The sequence below is a fragment of the Petromyzon marinus genome, chromosome 6 (genome assembly GCF_048934315.1).
Source record: "Petromyzon marinus isolate PM22_M1 ecotype Great Lakes invasive population chromosome 6, UKy_Petmar_22M1.pri1.0, whole genome shotgun sequence".
NCBI classification, from domain to species: domain Eukaryota; kingdom Metazoa; phylum Chordata; class Hyperoartia; order Petromyzontiformes; family Petromyzontidae; genus Petromyzon; species Petromyzon marinus.
Window position 1 is genome coordinate 18,630,105 of NC_133672.1, and position 24,544 is coordinate 18,654,648.

The 24,544-nt window shown below is 46.1% G+C and overlaps 1 protein-coding gene and 1 long non-coding RNA gene across 2 annotated transcripts in view; one reads left to right on the top strand and one right to left on the bottom strand.

The window, feature by feature from the left end:
* RAB15 (RAB15, member RAS oncogene family) overlaps positions 1–4,178 on the bottom strand; it is an 88,214-nt gene extending 84,036 nt beyond the window's left edge. Inside the window, exon 1 of the mRNA XM_032947564.2 lies at positions 3,190–4,178. Coding sequence (XP_032803455.1) covers positions 3,190–3,313 — 124 coding nt within the window. The 5' untranslated portion in view covers positions 3,314–4,178. The remainder of the gene's footprint in view (positions 1–3,189) is intronic.
* Positions 4,179–4,422: 244 nt separating this feature from the next.
* Positions 4,423–20,920, top strand: LOC142923997 (uncharacterized). Its single transcript, XR_012941122.1, has 3 exons — positions 4,423–4,676; positions 17,664–17,769; positions 17,974–20,920. It is a non-coding gene; the product is annotated as an uncharacterized LOC142923997 (long non-coding RNA).
* The last annotated feature ends 3,624 nt before the right edge of the window (positions 20,921–24,544 follow it).

Genomic DNA, 24,544 nt, shown 5'->3' on the forward strand with positions numbered 1-24,544 from the left:
GAAGAAGCCTGGGCATATATGACATGTTTTACTGGCCACGGATAAAGGCGTTTCATGAGCAATGGTCCTGATCATAAACAATCATGCAGTCTTCTTAATTCGCATGGCTGATGTAAATGCAGAGCAACGACTACAGTTTCATATTCAGGTGGTCAAGCCAAACAACCCAGCCAGGAGCAAGGGAGTGTATCATCGCTGTGATGTCTCTCCTTCATAATTGTGGATTGGGGAGTGACATACACCGAGACAATATGACAGTAAACATACGAAAAATTGTGCTCAGCTTTCAAGTGATGTCTTAAAAGAACTCGCACGGTAACTCAAGTGTCGCACCAGATAGTTTGTACCCCATATATTTTCCTCACCAGTTCTGAAATGTTAAAATGCCTTGATGAGCTTACTCTTCGATGAATACTGTATCACAAACAAAAAGTAGCACATATCCCAAAGTATATTTAATATGATATGAAATAACTATAAAAGTGTCATAGGTATTGACTACACCAAGATATTCTTTATTTGTTTAAAACAATCTTGGTTTTGTAAAGTTGCATGAAACAAAACATTGATTTACTACGACTGGTTGTGCATACCTAATATGTACTGAAATATCTGGTTATGGAAACCCATAAAGCTATCAAGCATGTAATTCCTAAATATCTTCTTCACATTCTTTATCGTAAGGTAAGTGCCCTAAGATGTGCCTTAAAATAAAGGCAGTGTGTCAGGATAAGTAAGGTTTGCTTGGAAAGTGAGCATAAAGTTATAACATCCATTCATTACATATGACAAAAACATATACAAATCTCTCTGGGAATTTATATCAATAGAATTTCTTTGAAAGGTCTCCATGCTCGAACGAGCATCGAACGAGCATGGAGACCTTGGAGAGCATGGAGTATGATCACCTCCATTGTGTAAATTCCACATTCCTATGGCATGGCACAGTATATTTGTAAGGCAACCACTACTGACTTCCTACAAAGTCGTACAGTACATTGCATTCTCCAAGAAGATGATGGGCTGATTCAATCCTCCACGAGAATTTGAATGCATGACCTTTCGATTGTGAGTCAAGCACTCTGCCACAAAGAGATTGATTAAAATACCTTGCGTTCAATTACAATACAGCAGTTACTTTGCATTACTGCATTGCTTCACTGTCAGTACAATAAGGCCAATCAGTACCGGTGCCTGCGTGAAGAGTGATGTAGATGGCTATTGCTATAACGGAAACGTTAAACAGTCTCCTGGGACCACGTCCCAAACCTGGCACCTGCAGTGCTACGTGCAATGTGAGGCTTCCATTTCATCTGACAGAACGATGCACACCTCAGCCACAAGATCACATTACACGCATCCCTGCCATCACCTATCCACTGTCTCTTGGATGAAAACAACTTCCAATATATGCATGTTTTAATATAATTATATATCAGTGTATCCAATGAATTCAGGCCTAAAGTTGGGGGAACATCAAACATAGGTTGGGTGGTGAAAACAATTTTCTGTTCACCCCACCTCCGACCCAGATAGGTAAAACAATCTCAAATGAGCCATGTGTAACGCTCATAATCACTGACTCTGCTGGCCTCACATTGTGAATATTCCACATTCCTTCTTAAGTTTACGATCTGCACACCACAGGCGATGTTGATTTTTCAACCATTTCTGCGACGGTCTTGTGTAATACTGGAACAGCTCCACTTTAAAATCTACATGTGTGTCACTGGGGACAGTGACAGTGTGAAGAGGATGCACTCTACTCGCAAGGTTTTTTTCGGATAGTGAAAGGAATGCTTTATTCAATCTGCTTAGTTGCACACATTTGACATTCCCAACGGCTTGCCGTGAAAAATGATCGCCTGCCAAAATGTGTAAAAGAATACCATCAGAGGGAGTGATTGCTGCCAGCTTACCATTACAGAATCATTTAAAATAATCCACAAGTTCATATTGACAATGTTCCATCCAAGTGTTTAATCGAACGGATGCAATGTGCACTGTTAAAGCTGCTTGTATGGTTTCAATTGTATTTTTTTAATCATACAAAATATAACATTCCAGTAACCAAACTTCCTCTGCATCAATTATCACGTTAACATTTTGAAGTAGCTCACTTTGACTGAGTGACGCATAAGAATAATACAAATGTAAACACGCTGATTTTAACCACACTTAACCACACTTATGCCAGACACGCGGAAATGATTTCAGATCAATATGACTGACACCACCACCACCAGATGCTCGTGATACGTGTGAGCCGCACTTGGTGGAAACACTGCGCAGACTCACTCGGTGGAGGTGAAACCCCAAACAGACTCCTCGGTGGAGGTGAAACCCCAAACAGACTCACTCGGTGGAGGTGAAACCCCAAACAGACTCCTCGGTGGAGGTGAAACCCCAAACAGACTCCTCGGTGGAGGTGAAACCCCAAACAGACTCCTCGGTGGAGGTGAAACCCCCAAACAGACTCCTCGGTGGAGGTGAAACCCCAAACAGACTCCTCGGTGGAGGTGAAACCCCAAACAGACTCCTCGGTGGAGGTGAAACCCCAAACAGACTCCTCGGTGGAGGTGAAACCCCAAACAGACTCCTCGGTGGAGGTGAAACCCCAAACAGACTCCTCGGTGGAGGTGAAACCCCCAAACAGACTCCTCGGTGGAGGTGAAACCCCAAACAGACTCCTCGGTGGAGGTGAAACCCCAAACAGACTCCTCGGTGGAGGTGAAACCCCAAACAGACTCCTCGGTGGAGGTGAAACCCCAAACAGACTCCTCGGCTCGCGGCCACTCAATTCCGCCGAGTCGCGGCAACTGTGCGAGGGATGAATATTTCATCACAGCCGCGCCGATGAAACACACAAGCCACAACAGAGCACCGCGCCCGGCGTACTTGTACAGAAAGCGCAGCTTCAGCCTCCTCCCCGGGGCTCCCAAGCACCGCGTAGCTGCTCCCCCACACCCCCACCATGACTCGTTCGTCAATGAAAGCGGCGGGCCACGACCAACTCACCGAGCCCTGGGCACGCGTGTGGACCGGTGGGGGAGGCCTCGCAGCGCGCAGCACCCCGCCGCGCGCGCGGGTGGCACGCGGGAGTCGCGCAGCGGCCCCCCGCCTCGTCTCCCCACGGCGTGGGGGGGGGGGGGGTTACCGGCGTTCTTCACCACCGGATCACTCCCTCACCTATGGTGGTGATGTGCGAGGAGTGGAACTCGTTGTCGGTGAAGCGGCAGAGCAGGCAGGTCTTCCCCACGCCCGAGTCGCCGATGAGGAGCAGCCTGAAGAGCACGTCGTACTGCTTCGCCATGGCTCGCTGCTGCTGCTCCTACTCCTGCTCCTGGCTGCTGCTCCTCCTCCTGCTACTCCTGGCTGCTGCTGCTCCTGCTGCTGCTCCTCCTCCTCCTGCTGCTCCTGGCTGCTGCTCCTCCTCCTTCTGCTCCTGGCTGCTGCTGCTCCTGGCTGCTGCTGCTCCTGGCTGCTGCTGCTCCTGGCTGCTGCTGCTCCTGGCTGCTGCTGCTCCTGGCTGCTGCTGCTCCTGGCTGCTGCTGCTCCTGGCTGCTGCTGCTCCTGGCTGCTGCTGCTCCTGGCTGCTGCTGCTCCTGGCTGCTGCTGCTCCTGGCTGCTGCTGCTCCTGGCTGCTGCTGCTCCTGGCTGCTGCTGCTCCTGGCTGCTGCTGCTCCTGGCTGCTGCTGCTCTTGGCTGCTGCTGCGTTGCGCGCAGCACACGAACCCGAGCCGCGTCTGTGCCTCCTCTGCGCCGCCGCCGCCGTCGTCGATGTTGGCCGCGTTTACAAACGAGGCACGCAGCCACGGGGTGGATGCGGAGCGCACATCGCCTCCACGCCGCGGTGCGCGAGGCGCGGGCCGCGAAGCGAGCGGCCACAGGGGGCGGCTCACTCAGACGCGGCCAGCTCGGCCGCACCTGCCGGCACCGCTTTGGTCGCGATGTGCGCCCCCGCCTCTCCTCCTCCTCCTCCTCTCTCCCCTCCCCGCTGCTTCCTCGCTTCCTAGCGCTCCTCTCCCCTTCCTGCCGCTGTCCTCCTCCGCCTGGACTCTACCGCCACCGGTTCAGGCGCGCTATGGTTGTTGTTGTTGTTGTGTCTCCGCCTCCCCGGTGCGGTTTCGCCACCCCCCCTCCCCCCCAGCGTGGCTGACAGCGCACAGCCCTCACTGCTCACCACTCGCACCAGAGCCTCACCGCTCACACAGGCCCTCACTGCTCACCACTAGCACCAGAGCTCCACTGCTCACCACTCGCGCCAGAGCTCACCACTCACGCGGCACAGCGCTCACTGACAGCGGCGGTAGCAGCGGTGACAGTGACAACAGCGAACAGCTGATTAGGAGGGGGGGGGGGATAACGCCCTCAGTGACGTCACCACGCTCGCCCGCGTTTGCTCCTCCCCCCCCCCCAGGTGTGGCGGCCGTCGAGTGTGGATGGAGGCCACGTGGAGGCTGCCGGCCACGTGGTGGCCGCCGGCCCCGCGCTCAGCATTCGTGCGAGCCGCCCGTGTCGTGTCGGTGCACGAGGAACGCGCCAAATCGGTCGCGGTTATAACACCGTGGGACAACCCCGCGCCTAAACGAAATGTTTCATCTCAAAGGACCCAGGTGCAATATTTGAATGCATGGGAAACAAAGACTTTCACGCGCATCGTTAAGAGTTGGCAGGTGGGTGACAGACAGTTCGCGATCGAGTACGCAGCAGGGGTATTGTCAATGCGAAATCTGTATGGCTACGTGAATCAATGGCAAGTGAAGGTGCAGTAGATACATACGTACACAGTACAGTAACTATACCATGCTAGTTTCACAGAGCGACTTAATTGTGTAGCCTGTTTCAGTGCTGTTAGGAATTGCAATTCGAGTGCTTGGTTAGGAGACGTTGCAAACAATGGATGGTGGCTGCTGGTCATCAGGGAATGATCCTTGGATTGTTACACAGAAGTTCTAGCTTTTTCTTTTCCATTGGGATTACTCTCACCGTGTGAAATTGATGTCGGAGCAGAGTCATTTATTTAAGATAAATTTTATTGGCTATTTATGTCTTGTAGGTTTTCTGTACTGTATACTGTACAGGGTGGTCCAGATGTCTTGTGACCCCGATTTAATTTTCTAAAACTTATTTTTTTAAAGTAAGGTTTATATAAAACAGGAATGACTATGCAAAGGAAAACAATCTTTAGGGGTAAATTAATTGAGGGTCAGAAAACATCTGGACCACCCTGTACAATATAAGAGACTAAGAAATCATCGCTGATCATGGCTGCATTGCTCCTGTGTTGAGCAGCTGCAGCTAAGCGCAGGTTGAGGTCGCTGTCCTCGGAAATCTATAAGTCTTCCCAGGAAATACTAAAAACAAATCCCGGTCTTTGTGTGACTTGTGTAATAAAACACCACTCAAGACGACGCATTTACACGTGGTTCTCTCTTCCAGTATTGTGAGATCTTCTTTCCATGACATGGCCTGGGTTTTTTTTTTGTATTTTAGAGCTGGCAACCCTCCTGATGAGACATGTCGGCCTGATACAGCTGATACCTAAGCCTGGAAATGTCAGCTCTGCTGTGGCGCCTAAACGCTTGTTAACATGTGTTTGCAGCCACACCTAACACTTTTTTTGGTTTGAAACCACAAGTGTGTGCCCCCATGGAAAAGTAATTTCAGTAGCTCAAAAAGCGAATGCTGTGTCAGACCACTTAGCCAACACCGCTGAGACCATGGGTTGGAATGTGGGTTTCAGCGAGCCCTGATGAAACTGGGATTTCAAGTGTAGCAAGTTGATGGTGTCGGCCTCGTCACAAATGACTCGACACACTAAACACAATCTTGGGTGTGGTTTTTCAAATTATTCCGGCTGTACCAGCAGTGACAAACAATTAAATGATATGTGACTTTGCACTGATTGCAGAGAATATGAAAAGCATCCTCAAGGAGTGGATCAACGGCATCTGAGAGGGCACCCAGCGAGGAGATAGAGTGATGAATTCAGCCCGTGTGCAGATTCTAGGCGGATTTTTACATTGCAGGACCTTGATAGATAGCGACGTTCTGGTCAGACCTTCCGTTAGAAGTGGATTGATAAAGGCTGATGATTGAGCAATAATTTACAGCTTTTTGCCAATCCGCTGCAGGATGAAGATCTCCCCATGTCATGCCGGTGATGGGGGTTGTTTTACCATACTTCACCACATTGGTCGGTGCAGTTTAGTGAAGTGGGAGGCGGAGTTCCAGTACTGCTTGAGATGTCACCACTGATGTTAGCTGTGGCTGGGAATCAAACTCGTGTTGCCACTGCTGTCCCAAAAGAAAAAACACGTAAATATCAGAACGAATGTGAACTACTCCGTTGACTCGCTGCATTTTCTATATTGGCACAGTAATGGCCAACAGTGGACCACAGCCCAATGCAAATGTGTTCGCGTATCTGGCTGTGCAGTCGCACCGTAATCGATGACTTGAGGAGCTGTACTTTATCCTCACTCCACAGTTGATACTGAATTTCTGAAGCCTTCCATAATAAATGTTGGCGGCTGCCATTGGGCCTTTACTTATGTAGAGGAGTGAAATGGGGACGTGACGTCATGTGTGCCGTCCAGTGCGATGACGTCATGGAACGTGGCGTCATGCATGCTGGGCGGCTCGATGACGTCATGTCTCCTCTAGTATTTAAGGGGGACCCCGTGATGGAAGCGGGGTCACTGTGGGAACGGGTAGAGTGAGAAGGGTGGAGAGGGAACCAGGGGTAGAGAGGGATCGACGAAGAGTCAGGAGTGAAGCCGGTGGTAGCCGTAGGAGGTGCTGCTCTTCCCGGTCGGTGGGGTTGGCAAGTTCCCCCATCCGACTCGAGGGAGAGAGACCGGAGCTAGCCGGGCTAGACCAGGACTTAGTGTAGGACCCCTATCCCCTGGGAAGTTGTCACACCATTTGTGTAATTGTAATATACTATAATAAACCTTTGGCGAAAGCCCTTACCTTCAAGCCGTCTCAGAGTCGTCGTCAGGAACTCCTCAACAACTGGTGTCAGAGTGTCTGCGCTGCCGCCACTATGTCAACATCGGGAGCGGCGCGCAAGAACCCACCGACAGGATGATCGGAGGATGAAGACGGCATGGAGGAGGCTTCGGCAGTGACCCCGGAGTCCGGGGCCCCGGTGACGGCCCCTGAGAAGAGGAAAGGGACGGAGCGCGAGGAGAAGGCGTCCGGGGGTGCCAACGCTCCGCCGCCGGGGGCGGGGAGCGCATTCGCGGAGCTGCTGGAGCCGCTCACACGGGCGATGGAGCAGCTCTGCGCCCAGATCGAGGAGGTGGAGGTAAAGGTGCGCGCACTCGGCACGCATTTTGGATGGGAGCGGCGGATTCCCGCCAACCCGCTTCTCGCTAATTTCAAGATTGGCGCCATGTTCCCGACGGGGGCGCCGCGGGAGGCGACCGCCATTTTGGCTGCGACGCCACAAGCGGCCGCCATTGTTGATGCGACGCCGCATGTCGGCGCCATGGGCGCCGCGACGCCGCTCTCCACCGTGGGTGCCGCCGCGCACGCGGGGTCTGCTGTCGGCGTCACCGCGGCTCCGGAGTGGGCCGAGGGTCAAGCCGCGGCTCCGCACCTCGCTGTGCCGGCGGGTTTGGCCGCGCCCGCCGCCGCAGCTCCACATGTCGCCGCGGTCGTGGGGTGGGCCGCCGGCTACGCCGCGGCCCCTCTTCTCGCCACGACTGGGGGGTGGGCCGCCGACGCTGCCGCAGCTCTGCACCTCGCAGTGCTGCGCATTGCCGTGCCGACGCCGCGGCTGCGCATCTCGCCGTGGGGTGGGCAGCAGGAGCCGCCGCTCGGGCCAGCGCGCACCTGGGGTTTTGGGTGCGGAGGCGGGAGGGGAGGGAGCCTCCACTCGCCCTCCGCAGCTCACTCCTGGTGCTGCCACGAGTGGCCTACCCCGGTCTGGAGGGGGGAGTGCTGGGCTGCTGCAGCTCTCCTGGGGCCTGTCACTAGCTGGCGCGGTGCCTGGCCTGGCGGTTGATGCCGCATGGGGAGGCAGGCCTGCAGCGCGTGTGCGCTGGGGCAGGCGCTCTGTGAAGACCAGATGGACCGCTGCCGTCGGCCTACAGCCCTCATCGCCAAATTGTCGGTTTATGTGTTGTCGGGGCTGCCCAAGTGTCGGTTGTTGTGTTACGTTTGGGCTGACAAATTGTCGTTACCGAGTGATGTGGGCTTCGTAAATTTGACTTTATTGTTGTCGGGCTGCCCTGGTGTTGTGTTTGGTTCTGGGGGCGGTCCGTCTTCGTAGCCACTTCCATGGTGTTGTCAGTTGTTGTAAATGTGGTTGTTTGGGTTCCGGCACTCCTCTACTTTTATATTCTTTACAGCCGAGTCGGCTGATTTTTTTTTCACGGGGGGGGGGGGGGGGTAATGTAGAGGAGTAAAATGGAGACGTAACGTCATGTGTGCCGTCCAGCGCGCATGACGTCACGGAACGTGGCGTGATGCGCGCTGGGCGGCTCTATGACGTCATGTCTCCTCTAGTATTTAAGGGGGACCCCGTCACCAAAGCGGGGTCACTGTGGGAACGGGTAGAGTGAGAAGGGTGGAGAGGGAACCAGGGGTAGAGAGGGATCGAGTGAAGAGTCTGGAGTGAAGCCGATGGTAGCCGTAGGAGGTGCTGCTCTTCCCGGTCGGTGGGGTTGGCAAGTTCCCCCATCCGACTCGAGGGAGAGAGACCGGAGCTAGCCGGGCTGGACCAGGACTTAGTGTAGGACCCCTAACCCCTGGGAGTTGTCACACCCTTTGTGTAATTGTAATATACTATAATAAACCTTTGGCGAAAGCCCTTACTTTCAAGCCGTCTCCGAGTCGTCGTCGGGAACTCTTCAACACTTATGTAGGCTGTTGATGGCTAAATACATTTTATATGTGAATTTAAGCTCAGTTTTCCAAACAAAATGTGTGGCAATATGAACGGTTGATTTTTGTTTGTTTAGGTGATGGTAGTGCATAGCTGAGTTTTATGAGGCACGTGTGTATTGGCATGTATAGTGTCTCTGGTGAAGCGCAAATACCGAGAGAAGGGCGGTTCTGTAGGTATGAAGTCTCTCTCTAGCACCGGGATGATTACGGAACGGAAGGGCCTGTAGGGGACATAGTTTGGGTGACAGCGAGAGAGAGGTCGGGTGAGGACATGGTGGTCTGGGTGAACCCGAGAAGGCACGTGACCGGATGAGGTAGTAACGAGGGCCAAAGAGGAGGTGAGAGAGACACGTGAAGTGGGCCCAGCGTCTCCGAGAAGGATCTGGAAGGGGGCGTGGCCAAGGGCGGAGCTTGGCCACGTCGCAGCCCATAAAGGCCGAGTCCCGAGAGCGATTTTGGCTGTGTCTCTGGGAATGAAATCCGCCGGTGACGTCTTTGGGCTTCACGCACGGCATCGTGGACCAGGCAGGGTGTTAGCTGACCTGGTCCGAGTATATAGTTATCCCGTTGAGTGGTTACGTAGCTGACCGTAATGGTCACCACCCTAAGTCCTTATCCCGTCGAGTGGTTATGTAGTTACGCATGGTGGTTACCACCCTATATCGTTAGCCCGTAGAGTGGTTATATGGTTACCCCGTTGTATTAAGAATAAGCGTGTTGCCTCCAAGTTCGAGTGTGCGCCTCTGTGGAATCCACTACATGTGTATTGACTGTAATTGCGGTGCTTTGCATATGTAAACTTGGGTTGGTAACACGTGTTGTTTTAACCGGGTGACAAGTTGTTTTCCACGAGATGCCTGGGAAAAGTTCAAGATGCGAAATCGACCAGGAGAAATGAGACACGGGGCTGCAGATACTATTGTATTGAAGCAATGGAATCGGCACTTATTATTTATACAGGAGGATTAAGTCCACAGGACAACCTCAAGACCCTTCCAGCTTGTAGCGGCAGTATGCACAAAACGAAATAAATAGTTTGGTGAAAATAGATGGAAGGTTGAGAGAAAATGCAAGTTTACAGTGAAGGGAAGGTATTATAAATGGAAATGAAAGCAGAAAGGTAACTTTTTAAGTTGTCGTGAAATATAATTTAACACACAATTGGAAGATAGATTTTTTTGCGTGCTTAAATTGGCCTTCCCAGCTGTTTGGATTGTCGGGCATTTTATTTACTTTTATTATTTGCATAAGAAAACAACAAACCAATTTACACATGTAAACATCAACTTATTGCAGAATAGACAATATATACTCAGCAGTTATAAATACTTTATGATACAATATCTGAGCATAATTTTAAGCAGTTTTTCAGCCGTTCCATGGTAGCAACATAAAACACTAATGCAGTAAACTTTAAGCGAGCAGATCTTGAGTTATCTAAATACTGTAAATATTTTTTTTAGTAATTTACAATTACAAGATGTATGTCTCTATTTAAGTCAATATTGTCTCTTTGGAACAAAGCTATTTTAAAACGTGATTGAATATTTGCATTTCTTAATATTACAACTGCCATCATAATATCTACTATCACCATTAATTATCGACATCAGACCAGTTGCAGAGAAGCTGCAGTGCATTAACGGAAGACTCTCAGGAGGGGTGGAGGGATGGTCTGAGGTGGGTGGGAGCTTTTAGGACAAACACCCAAAGTGGGTGATGAATTCCAATGAGTCGTGACTGCTCGAACAAGGCTAACAAACAGGGAGGTGTGTGTTATAGCACCTTGAAGGTATTGCTGGTCTGTGCAGAGACTGATTGCAGAGGGTATATGTGAGGATGCTGCCTTGTTTAGGAGACTCGTGTTTTGCTGAGTGGTGTTATAGGGATTAAATGATTAGTTGAGAATGGTTCAATTTAGACCAATTCTAAGGAACAGATTTAACCATAATAAAGGGAAGGTTTTGGGGTTAAATCGCGTAAATATAAATGTGTCGTTAACTCGCCACCACCCGGAACAGCCAATTAGTAAGGTTTGTCACGTAAACAAAACGTGTCAATCGCTACTTCAGCACACCCGGTGTGATGGAGAGTAAACCCACGACGTTTACAATTTTAGTACTGTGACGTTTCTCTGGTGATTACCACAAGCTTCATCAGGCGATATTCCAGAATTGTGACGAAGTCTTCTTGTTGCGGTCTTACAGAGAGTAAAGGTGATGTCAAATTCTGAGAGAAACAAAATTATTAAATGAAGCTACCTATTTAAATGGACATTGAAGATTGTGGAAAATTATAAAAAGTTGGCCATGCATGCCAGTGTCATGGTCCAAATTTAGCAAATATGATTTAGCTACAGTCCTCAAATGACCCAATTTGGAAAAACCCCACTTCTCCAACCCCCCCCCCCCCACCCTCTTGGCATACTAATTCCCATTTGCATTCCGATATTGTGAAGATCTCATACCACACACAGGGGGTTCCCTTGGATAGAATGTAGCAGGGCATTGGAGATGAGATGTGGTTGAGATGAGACGTTAGGTGTTTTGAACTGATGTGGCGTTTAAACGCCCTATAAATTTAAATCCTTATTTTTTGTGCCTAACATTGCAATGGATATTCCTGTAAGACTAGGGACAAAGTAAAAAAAAACAACGGCCAAATGAATCTTGAAGCACAAGAATGACGTTGGAATCAAGGACAAAGTGTTACAAGGGATTCAAATGCCAAACGAAAGCGAGAGTACAGAGAGCTGCAAAACCCGTGAGGAAAACAATGAGAAGGGAAAACTAGAAAATACAAAACTACGACTGAAGATGTCATTACCAGTTGGGAGCATGGACGCAGCAAATAAGTTGTTGCTTGGTAAACCTCAAATCGTAGAGCTGGGCTCAGGGTACTTGGATGTCAAAGCAATGCCCCTTCAGCTGCCAGGTGTAAAACGCTCCTGAGTCAAGGTCAGGTCTCATAATGCGGAGCTTGACATGCCGAGAGCGGATCTCCAAGTCTCTCTTCGGACTCCCGAGTCCGACCCTACCCTCTATTTACTCTTGCAGGCCCACCAGACCCAGCCACAACCCAGTCTTTGCTCCCCATAGACTCTGCTAAACTCATTATAGACGAGATAATTCACGTGCGAGAATTCACTCTGGATAATTCATGATAGACCTCTCCCCTTCAAACCCCCGCTCACACAACTGGCCAGTTGTGACTCAATAACCACAGGACCAATTCAGCGCAATATTGTATACTGATTACATTCATAAATACATAACATTTTCAACGGTTTATTGGCAGTGTAAAGACTAATTCTTGAAAATAAGCACGCTCTCTTGTCCACAAATACATACACATGGACGCATGAATTATATATAGGTTTTTTTACACTGTATAGCCAGGGATTTGCTTACACCATAACAAAGTAAAATGGGTATTGATTCTACCTTCACGATGGTGTAAATGACTCGTGTCTTATTTCACGAATACTGTACAAAATACCAGCGGCTGCACATAAAAAACACAACCCCGTTACCATAGGCTGATGCATTCATTTATAATGATTCTAATCATCGGCTTGCAGCGGTCTGGCCATAGAATATTTCACTGCTTATTTAAGACAGTCGAGCATTTTCAGATTAGGTTAATTACATATTCCAAGTCAGTAACATAATATATGCTTGATCAATTACAATAGATAGGCCTGGCCAGTTACACAAAATATGCCTGATCAATTACATTAAATCTTGGGCACTGGGTTCCAACCATTTCTGTTCCAGCAATTGAGAGTCACTTATTAATTGGGACTTCACACCACAGCTGTCCAAGACCATGTAATTTGGATTTGCATGGCATCGAAATGCAGCTGCATTCAAGATGTTGTACACAATATGTACTTTGTAAAGATAAACGATCATAGGCAAAGTGAAAAAAAACGAAGACCTATTTAGAAATATCATTGCTTACCAATGCTGTCACATGGTCTCCTGAATATACCGTATAGTGCAATATAAATGCTATCCATTATAATTTCCTGCAGAAATGGATCAGGTTGCTGCAGAAACTCGGTAATTGGTTCTGTTCAGTGGCTCAATAGCAAAAAAAAAACACGAATTGGTGGTAATCATCCACCAACAACAGAATATATTAACGTGTAATCATCCATGTGCAATACATATCATATGCATATATTTGTATGCAGTGCCGGATTAAGCTAGTGCAGTGCCTGTAGCATCTAACCTATAAAAGGCATTTTTTGTCTGTCTGTCCGTCTGTCTGCGTATGCTCGCTTGTGGGGGATTTTGCTCTCGGACCGTGGGGTTCGCGTAGAAAAAAATTTGCCAGGCGACACGCCCCGGGGCCCGGTGTGTAGGTGTAGATACCTACACGGGCGTAAATATACTTTTTGAGGGGGGGGGGGAGTCGACAATTTTCGGAAACCTTTTAGATCAACTATTTACCCCCCACTTTCTATAACTTTTTGGACTTGGGCAAGCCTCTTAGACTTTTGTTGGTGGAGAAATGGACAAACGGCCCACCATGCTTTCACAATAGTTTTGAAGTATCTTTTTTACCCGGGCAATGCCGGGTACTTACCGCTGGTATGTTATTAAAGGGGCAGCATGTCACTCCCAGTGTATGTGTGAGTGAGTGTATGATGTGTGAATTAGTGTATGATGAGTGAATGGGTCATTGGTTGTGTGAATGAGTGTATGATGTGTGAGTGAGTCATCATATGATGAGTGAGTGTATGATGAGTGAATGGGTCAGAATGTACTACTGTAGTGAAAGCTGTAATCATAGCAGGAACCACCATAGTCGGTATGCACTGCTGTAGTCATAGCAGGATACCACCACAGTCAGCATGCAATGCTTTAGTGAAAGCAGGATACCACCACAGTCAGCATGCAATGCTGTAGTCAAAGCAGGATAGCACCACAGTCATTATGCAATGCTGTAGTCATAGCAGGTACCACCACAGTCAGTATGCACTGCTGTAATCATAGGTACCACCACAGTCATTATGCACTGCTGTCATCATAGCAGGTACCACCACGGTCAGTATGCACTGCTGTAGTGAAAGCAGGTACCACCGCAGTCAATATGCACTGCTGTTATATCAGGTACCACCACAGTCAGTATGCACTTCTGTAATCATAGCAGGTACCACCACATTCAATATGCACTACTGTAATCATAGCAGGTTCCACCACAGTATGCACTGCTGTAGTCATAACAGGTACCACCACAGTCAGTATGCGCTGCTGTAGTGAAAGCAGCAACCACCACAGTCATTATGCAATGCTGTAGTCATAGCAGGTACCACCACAGTCACTATGCACTGCTGTAATCATAGCAGGTACCACTACAGTCAGTATGCACTGCTGTAATCATAGTAGGTACCACCACAGTCATTATGCACTGCTGTCATCATAGCAGGTACCACCACGGTCAGTATGCACTGCTGTAGTGAAAGCAGGTACCACCGCAGTCAATATGCACTACTGTTATCATATCAGGAACCACCACAGTATTCACTGCTCTAATCATAGCAGGTCCCACCACAGTCAGTATGCACTGCTGTAGTCATAGCAGGTCCCACCACAGTCAGTATGCACTGCTGTAGTCATAGCAGGTCCCACCACAGTCAGTATGCACTGCTGTAGTCATAGCAGGTACCACCACAGTCAGTATGCAACTGCTGTAATGAAAGCAGGAACCACCACAGTCAGTATGCACTGCTGTAGTCATAGCAGGTACCACCACAGTATGCACTGCTGTAGTCATAACAGGTACCACCACAGTATGCACTGCTGTAGTGAAAGCAGGAACCACCACAGTCAGTATGCACTGCTGTCGTCATAGCAGGTACCACCACAGTCCGTATGCACTGCTGTAGTGAAAGCAGGTACCACCACAGTCAGTATGCACTGCTGTTATCATAGCAGGTACCACCACAGTCAGTATGCACTGCTGTAATCATAGCAGGTACCACCACAGTCAGTATGCACTACTGTAATCATAGCAGGTCCCACCAGAGTCTGTATACACTGCTGTAATCATAGCAGGTACCACCACGGTCAGTATGCACTGCTGTAATCATTGGTACCACCACAGTCGGTATGCACTGCTATAGTGATAGTAGATACTGCTATATAGAGTTAATAGATACTAACACAGTATATACCACTACAGTCAGTAAATACTGCTACCGTAAGTCGATACTACTATACAGTCAGTTAATACTACTACGGTCATTAGCTACTAGAGTCAGTAGATTCTACTATAGAGTAGATACTGCTATAGAGTTAGTAGATACTACTATAGTCAGTGGATACACCTATAGAGGCAGCATATACAATGATAGAGTTAGTTGTTACTACTATAGAGCCGGTAGATACTACTGTAGATACTACTACGGTCAGTAGTTACTACAGTCAGTAAATACTACTAAACAGTCAGTAGCTACTACTGGTTCAGTAGATACTACTGTACAGTCAGTAGATACAACTACAGAGTCAAGAGATACTACTTACTCTGTTGTATGTAGGGTGGGTAGGTATAGATACCTACGTGGGGGTAAATATATTTTTTGAGGGGGGGGGGGTCGACAATTTTCGGAAACCTTTTAGATCAACTATTTACCCCCCACTTTCTATAACTTTTTGGACTTGTGCAAGCCTCTTATAATTTTGTTGGTGGAGAAATGGACAAACGGTCCACCGGGCTTTCACAATAGCTTAGTATCTGTTTATGTATATGTAAGGTTTTTAAGATAAGTTTTTAAATATCTTTTTTACCCGGGCAACGCCGGGTACTTACCGCTAGTATGTTATAAAAGGGGCCCTAAAATATAAAAAAACACAAATATTTAAACACATTTTTTACTTCCATAGTAAAGTTATTGTATTTTTTCATTTGCTATACAGCCAGATCATACGATAAATCGCTGACCTTAAACACCCAGTCATTCATAAAAGTTGAAGGCGGTACAGTACTATAGTAATAGAGCAAGTGCAGAATCACTGAACCGGAATTGATAGCTTGAAAGCATTGAGCGCGGGGTCCTTGAAAGTACGGAGCCCATAGCATGTGATACTTTTGCTACTCGGATAATCCGGCACTCTTTGTATGCCAGTTATAGGGAGGGTGGGAGGCAGAAGTAGCTCTAGAAACTTTCCAAATTTGGGGTGGCACTCCCACAATTTCAAGCTTTTGAAATAGGGGGTCCTACATTACGGAGGGGAGGGAGCAATCCCCCCATACCCCCCCCCCACACTGACGAATAAAAGCATCAATACATGCCTCGTGTCTCACACTGTGAAAAGCGGCAGCGATTCTCACGCATCTCCCATGCTGGAGAATCGCTCCTCTACAGTGAACAGGGGGCGACTCGCCCACCCTCTCTCGCAATGCTGTTATGTTAACACAGTCAACATAGCCGCAACAAAACTCATTTCTAAATTGACAACTAATTTCTTTAGAACTTCCACCCATAAGCAAGCTGAGTAAAACCTCTGGCCTCATGCCTCACGCCACCCACTGGCTACTGGCATTCTAAACCCTTCTTCAAACTTAAGAGCTCTGAAAAACACATCTTCTCTTTCCAAGGCTCTATTCGATTTTAAAAAAGTTTTTTTTGTCATAAGATCTGATCTTGCGAATTTCATTGGCAAAGTACTTTTACATTTTTAAATCTGAAATGGCGAAGTTTGAGGTCTTTATGTGACATTTTAATCTGTTGGCTATTTAAGCCGCCATAAGTAAAAAACCCTTGTTGCAGTAAAAATTGCTTTGAAGTCAGGTTTTAAATTATCAATGCAGTTAGAATTAAAAAATCTTTACAGTGTCCCATACTAAAATAGAATTGCAATAATCACCACAGGGAGTGTTATAATTATTGGAAACGTGTGGAGGAGGCAGGCATTGACAAAGTATGCATTGATGTATCAGTTCTTCAATTAATTGATTCTTACACTGAAGATAATTGATTACCGATTGCTTTGTGTTTCATGTAAATGGTCCACGTACACACTGCAGCCACTAAGGACTCTACATCACCACAATGGCAAAAAAAAGAATTGATTCTGAAATCAAATTAATTCCCAAAACAATGCCATAAAATTGTGCGTTCTGTGCGCTTATAACCCGAACGCCCAAATTTGTGAGTGCTTAAAGTTGCACGTGGGGCTTGGACAGCTGGATGAGCATCGCCGGCTTCATAACGCCCTCAAAAGAGAAGGACTTTCTGCTGGTAGGGACGAAGAACACGTTACCGCTTACCCCTGCGGCCACTGCAGAAGGCTCTGTGTCTGCTTGGCCATGAACACTCCTGCATCACAAAGAACTTTAGGTTTTATAAAATATAAAAACCACTAACTCCAAGCTTCCAAGACAGCCGTCTTCGTTTCGACGGGAATGATCTTCCCCCGAAAAGATTGTGAGCACTCCACACTTGTTTTCCTTCTCCAAAACCTGGCCGTTGCCATATTGGTGATGTGAGCGTCTCACGGACCCTGTAACGTGTGGCACTCCGCGAATTTACTCCAAAATCCGTGCTGAACAATCGTGGATTTTCACAGGTTTTAGGAGTTTCCCCCATTTTTGTCTCAACGCAAATGGAGCAAATCTGCTGTGTGGGTCTGTAGTTAAGGATTTTTGAGACTGGGTTCAGAGCACAGCGTGCAAACGACTTGCTCACCAACATCATTAAACACTAAGGCAATGACTTTTAATGGACTGACGCATTCACATTTTATTCGCAGATAAAGTTGGCTAAGAATGGGTTCGGAGGTCGTGTGGTCCGCTAAGAGCCAATAAATATCCTACACAGCAGCTGGACGTGGCCTGACTATGGGGAAGATCCAGGAGGTAATTATTTCGTGCAACAGTTTACGTGTGTGGTGCAAATTAACCAAGCACCTTGTTTAAGTATGATTGTCACCTGAGGCGGCTCTCTTTGTGTTTACCAGCGCGCCGCGTGCAGAATGTCCGTCAGTTTGAGAGGCCGCCTGTGCCGGCCCTGTTATCGATGTGCTGCAGCACGATTTAATTTGAATTTGAATCTTTATTTAGACGGGAGGAATACGAAGAGCTATGAAGATCTTTTTCACAGATGTCCAGTATGCTGAGGAGCCTCTTCTATGCAGGGCATTGAGAGGCTTGCAACCAGCAATCGAGCAACTGCCTGATAATGATGATAAGGATGACAGATTGAAGATCAGGATCAGCTGATGGTCATCACTGTCTCCAGTTTCTGTAGTATGTATCTTGAACGTCTTTCGCACCACACGTAGCCAACCGTGCTAATCGGAGGTACTGTTGATGATGCTGCTACTGCTGCTACTGCTGCAATCGTGAAGCAAAGCACACGACACCTCCATCGCGGTACTACACCACCGCACTTCTGGGCATTTCAATTATTTGCAAAGTTTCACAAATTAAAGGAATCGTCCAAAAGTAGCCACTGGCAGAAACTAATTCCACCCTATTTTCCCCAATTTTTCATGGATAAAAGAGGTTGCGTGACTAATTCATCCTCGTATATGTGATTAATGTTGTGGATTGTGGGAGTTATGCTCAGAAAAAATAGCATGACAGCGCCTCGCATCTGAGAATGTATTTATCTCCAAACAGCGAGGCCCACTTAAACGTACATGAGAGGCGTTTCACTCGAATCATGAAACAATGAGGACCTGAAAATCGGACCACGTGACTTACAAGATTTTTTTTCTTTAAATTTCTGAAAAATTCCTGAAACGCATCTTTCGAGCAGCCAGGCCCAATATGAATTGCCCACGTGTTCACGCGCGATCATGTGAAGCTTCAGCGCCAGAATGGGTCGCAAGGTTGCGTAATCTGTAACAGCTCGACAACGGCTCTATGTCACAAAGAGTAATGACAAGGCCTGACTGATGATCCCATTTTCACTCCCTCCCCCCCCCAGTAATTACCACAGCATCATTCGTACCTCCTATTAGCACGGTTGCCTACGTACGGGGCGAAAGAAGTTCAAAGTACATAATGCCTCTTCGCATCAACACATCAAGTTCAATCCTCCTGACCACACAGCCGTCATCATGTTATAGATCCTCATTGCCATCGCTTATTGAACACAACACAGAGACATGACGGTGTTTGCATCTTTCATGTGAGATGTTGCCAGAGTAATGTTCAGATTTGCTTGTTCAGTGAACACATGTTGTACTCGAGTATATAATTTTTACTTCAATGTAGCGGGCACGTTATGAATATAATGAAACGCTACAGAATACAGTACTGCATTGCATTTAATCCAGTTGGGCTGGAATTAGATTTGGCAAATACATCCAAAATGATGGGAATCTGACCAGACAGTTGTTCCTAAATAAGAAACTCCTGTAATGCATTACTATATTGGTGTTTTGAGTTATCAGCTTCGATTTCCACTTGCACAAAAGCGTCGATGACGTGAACATGTCTCCAATGTATAAATGTATATGTTTTTATCCATCTGCATGGACTTGCATTTATGTCCTGTTAATGCTGCAATATTACCACGATGGCGCACGATTGTCACTTGATAGATGACGGGAGAAACTTGAGATTGGCTTTTATTAATAGGCTTCTTGACGGGAACCAGCAGGAGTGGTCTCGTGAGATGAAAGTGAATGGAGCTGCTTAATGGTTGGGTCCAGTGATGGCAACCACTTATATTAAGTTCCCAGAGGAATATTGTGGATACACGAGTTCTAAATGGTCCTTTCGCAGGCTTTTGCATGAGCCAGCCGTGCGTATTGTACTTAACCTGCTTTTATTCGGACCATATGCTCTACTTAAACTGAGCTGAGTGTTAAGGGCGGCTGTAATAGACTCTGAAGGTAATTATGATGTCCTGTCATAAATTCGATGCGTTGCGTAATAAAGTGTCATAAACAAATGGCTTTTGACTCGTTTAATTAATTTATAATCACCATCAATATCCTAGCTGGGATGGCTTTCCAACATGTAATTATCATACATAAAACAGGCTTCATTTATTATTCAAGTACATTTTTAAATATGTCACAGTCATAAATGTGTAAAAACAAATTGTTTTTACACATTAATTAAAGTACAGTGAGACCTCGATATAATATTTTTATACCACCAGCCAAATTGAATGTGAATATAATTTACAGACCTTTGTGCCTATCCATAGCTGGATGGTAATGGGAGTTGTTTCATCATGTTTAGTGCAGAATGATGCCTCGGACAGGATCAGATTTCACTCACCACTGATGTTAGCCATGACCAGAAATTGTACTCGGGTTGAGTAGTGCGCTAACCACAGAGCCACGCGACAGCCTCCTCCAGCACGTGCAGGATAACCAGTTTGACATGGGCAGACGTTCATTCATAGAACATTGACATGTATTTACAAATTACATTTTAGACATTGCTAAATACCGAATCAGAACACATTGGCTGAACATTTCTCAATGGGGATATTTCTGGGACTTTAACAATGCAATGTTGCACATAGGGAAATGTGCAAAGCAGGAACTTTATAATGATGATTCGCTGTGACAGAGGTGGATCTAGAAACTTCACAAGGGGTTGAGGGCACTCCGGAAACTTCCAATCCTTTTCAATATTGCCCTACATTAATGATACTGTAATAGTATTTTTTTACATAAAGTGTTTTTTTGGTTGCGACAATCGCCCCCCATCTTAGATCTGACCCTTTCCCCTGTTATATTGTGCTGTGCTGCATCGTAGCCATACAGTTGGCTCTTATTTCCTTATGCGCAGACATTTTTCAGAAATAACCTGGCCGCAGATGATAGCTCAACGAAGTCTTTTATTGTGTGGACATTTACAGCAGCCAAAGACTCTAAACGCCTGATGTTGATTCTAAATGTGGAGGGAAAAACCGGAGTACCCGGATAAAAATACACGCGACCACAGAGAGAACATGCAAACTCCAAATATACAGGCGTCAGGGTCGGGATCAAACCCACAACCTCCTGTATACCAGGCAACATCTCACTACCGTGATAACATCCAGAACCTTACTCCTTCTATCTCCATTATCTTGTAAATCCCTTCTCTTCACCCAATGCTTTATTCTTACCTTGTAAGGACACACCACTCGACTTCTCCATTATGGAATTTTGTAAATTCAACCATAACAGTTAAACCTGCAGGGATTAACCCCCATAACGTGCTGAATTTTATTCATAGCTTCCATTTGAATGTCACAGAATTTATGATTGTAATTAAAATAAATACTTTCACACGGATTTTGCTACTTTATATCCCCCAATATTTTTTTTACTTCATGCTTTAAAGGGGATTGTAATAATTTTCCTTTTATATGGTACTGCATTTTACATAAAGGCCCAACATAATTCCAGTGCAACGACAGGAAATGTTGATTTAAAGCTTTCGTGACTGCAGTAATTCATATTCTTAGTTCTTTCGGTAAAGTCACGTTGAAGGGAAACAACAAAATAATATATATATAAAATAATAAAAATTCTCACGACGTTTCGACCATAACACAAACGTTCATCTTCAGGTGTGTCGGTTTGCATAAATGTATTTATTTATAAACGGTGTATTTATTTATTTATAAAAAAAAACGTTAGCGCCACGTGCAGCGATTTGGCAGTTTATTTAGACGGACTAGTCCATCTATGTTCTGAAAAGAGGAGGGGGGAGACGAATTTTTTTTTTACAGTGGCTTTCAGACAGCATACAAAAAAAAATTCGTCTCCCCCCTCCTCTTTTCAGAACATAGATGGACTAGTCCGTCTAAATAAATTGCTAAATCGCTGCGCGTGGCGCTAACGTTTTTTTAAATATTATAAATAAATAAATACACCGTTTAAAAAATATAAATTTATGCAAACCGACACACCTGAAGACGACCGTTTGTGTTATGGTCGAAACGTCGTGAGAATTTTATTGTTATATATTTTATTATTTTGTTGTTTCCCTTCAACGTGACTTTACCGAAAGAACTAAGAACGACAGGAAAGTTTGATAAACCTAGCTAGGGGTCACTGTGATTAGATAATTCACAGGTCACAGAGATTACATTATGGTTGGGAGGTTAACTTGTAAGATAACCTCTTGGTGATCGATACAATGAGGAACACTTGCTGGGCATACATCTGCTATGGAGAGACTAACTAGTTATTTTTAGATTTAAAGCTTTTGTGACTGCAGGGATTCATATTCTTGGTTCTTTCGGTAAAGTCACCACGTAGAAGGGAAATAATAAATAATAAAACAATAAAATAAAATTCTCACGACGTTTCGTGTCTTTCCGACAGCTCTGTTCTTCACCTGAGGACGGCTGCTTGCGTTGTGGCCGAAACGTCGTGAGAATTTGATTGTTTTATTTTTTATATTTTTTATTTCCCTTCTACGTGACTTTACCAAAAGAACGAAGAATATAACTCGTTATTGTTAAGTAGTGTTCCAAAGAATATAAATACGAGCATTTAAAATGTGGTCTCTTGAAACAATAACTCACTAATCTATGTAATTTTTAAGAATTAGTGCTTTGCTGCATGTGACATCCTTACGGGCTCCCACTCGGTGCTGTAGAGACAACACAGAGCACTTCAGGCAGTTTGCGTACTTGTCTGAGCCATGCCAAGAGCTCGAGCCAACGTACAACATTATTGGCTACAGCAGGCTCGTCTTGCGTAGGGTTGCAATTTCATGACAGAGCGGCAACCAAAGGAGAAAATACGCCCAAGGGGATGTCCCCCTGTGGAGCTGGAGTGTTGAAAGCAGGATCGAGGTGTACTTTTGCATCGCGAGACCATTCCAAAATGACAATGGCTTCATCCAGCAGTGGATAAACAATGGATAGGTCGCTCCACAAACTTGTCGACGGCAAAACGCGCACGATTCCCTCAACACTCTTCCACACGTGGCCCTCCGCAATATGTCTACGTGGGCAGGCCCTCCTGGATAACACAAAAAATGGGTAACAAGAATAATTGTTCATGCTTTACGGTACTGCGCCTATTTGTGCACCTAAATTGCGGATAACGGGATGTGTTTGGTGGTCAGTTATAGCACGGTTGTAGATAGTGTGCTGCTAAGTCAATGATATATACACAGGATCGTCAAACATCATCATCCATCATCTTCGTCACCAGCACATCATCATCAGTATTTACTTCTTTATCTTCTCATCTTGTTGGACTGTTGCATAGTCAAAATCACTGAGGTCTTCTCAAGCAGGCATGGTCACAGTTCACTCTGCCATTATCTTTCTGCGTGGTCACCAACTCTCAAAGGGGGCCTGCCCCTCCAACACCCCATTCCATTAAATATCTTGACCGCGTCATCATCACCAACATCATCTCAGATAAGTAGCGGATAATAGGCGACCTTTAGTGACTCACTGCCCACGACCTTCTGGGTATACACAATCACAGCATGTAACAGGGTAATGTTCGTGCCCTGCCTATAAACTCTGAATGACGGGTGGTACAGGTGTGCATAATAGAACAGGAGTGGTATAAGGGCCACGGTTAAGAGGGATCTCCCCATATCGCTTTGCTAGAGTGCCCCACCGATTGGAAAGTTTATTTGTTTTTGGTAAAGCAAGCTGTAGCTCTCTCACACAGAGTGACAACCTCGATCGTAGGAAAGCTTTAATTTGTAAAGCAACATGTTGGGGCTATATATATATACTGTACTGCATCTCAACAATTTATTTTCTTTAGAAATGTACATGAGCGAGTGGCTCATAATGTATGTATGTTGAACTTCTTTTACACCGTACGTAGCCAACCGTGCTAACCGGAGGTGTCTGTGTCAAGAACGGAGCCAGCAGTGGCAACAGGAAAGGTGTGAATCTGGGAATAACGAATGATGGAGTGAGTTAATGGTCTCAGCTTGGTCACAAGTGACTGCCAAGCATGTACACAAATGAGGTTGCTCGCGTACTTTAGTATAACCCTTTTATAAGGGCTAAAATGATGGCTGATGATGATGGCGGCTCTTTACAGAGCTTAAAGTGCCACTAACTTGTTAGGCCAAATAAAGTAATCTTCCTTGGCGATTCCTGACCTCATGTCAGAGTGATGAGGGAGCGCTTACCCAGGAGATAATTTAAATTACTGCACGAGTCAAATCGCACCATTCATGTAACGTGTACAAGTAAATGATAATGAAAATACTAAACATTCTGAATCAACAAATGAAAGTATTGTACAAAAAATCATAGCTAAGTAATCAACTCTGAATTGTATAAGTAAGATCTATCTCAATTACAGTAATCAAAAAACATTGTTAATTCCAATATTACAGATGTTTGGACGTCACATATTTCAGTAAGTTAACTGAATATGAAGTATCGTAATTATCGACATATGAATGTTGCTTTTCGCAAAACCAGTCGTAAAAAAAGATATATTAATAAATGACAGTGCTGTATATGAGTTAAATCACTCTCGGTAATCAGAGCCGTGAATTTTCGATGAAATTGTCTTGCATATGAATGGGGCCTGTGCGAAGTCCTTGTGTGCAGCTGCGTGATTCCTTCCTTTGCGAGAAAGCTCTCGATTATTCTATCTTTAGCCCGCAGCTGTCACTATCAGAGGCAGATAAATTTGGAACAGGCATGCACTGCACGGACACTTCCACTAATTTCGGG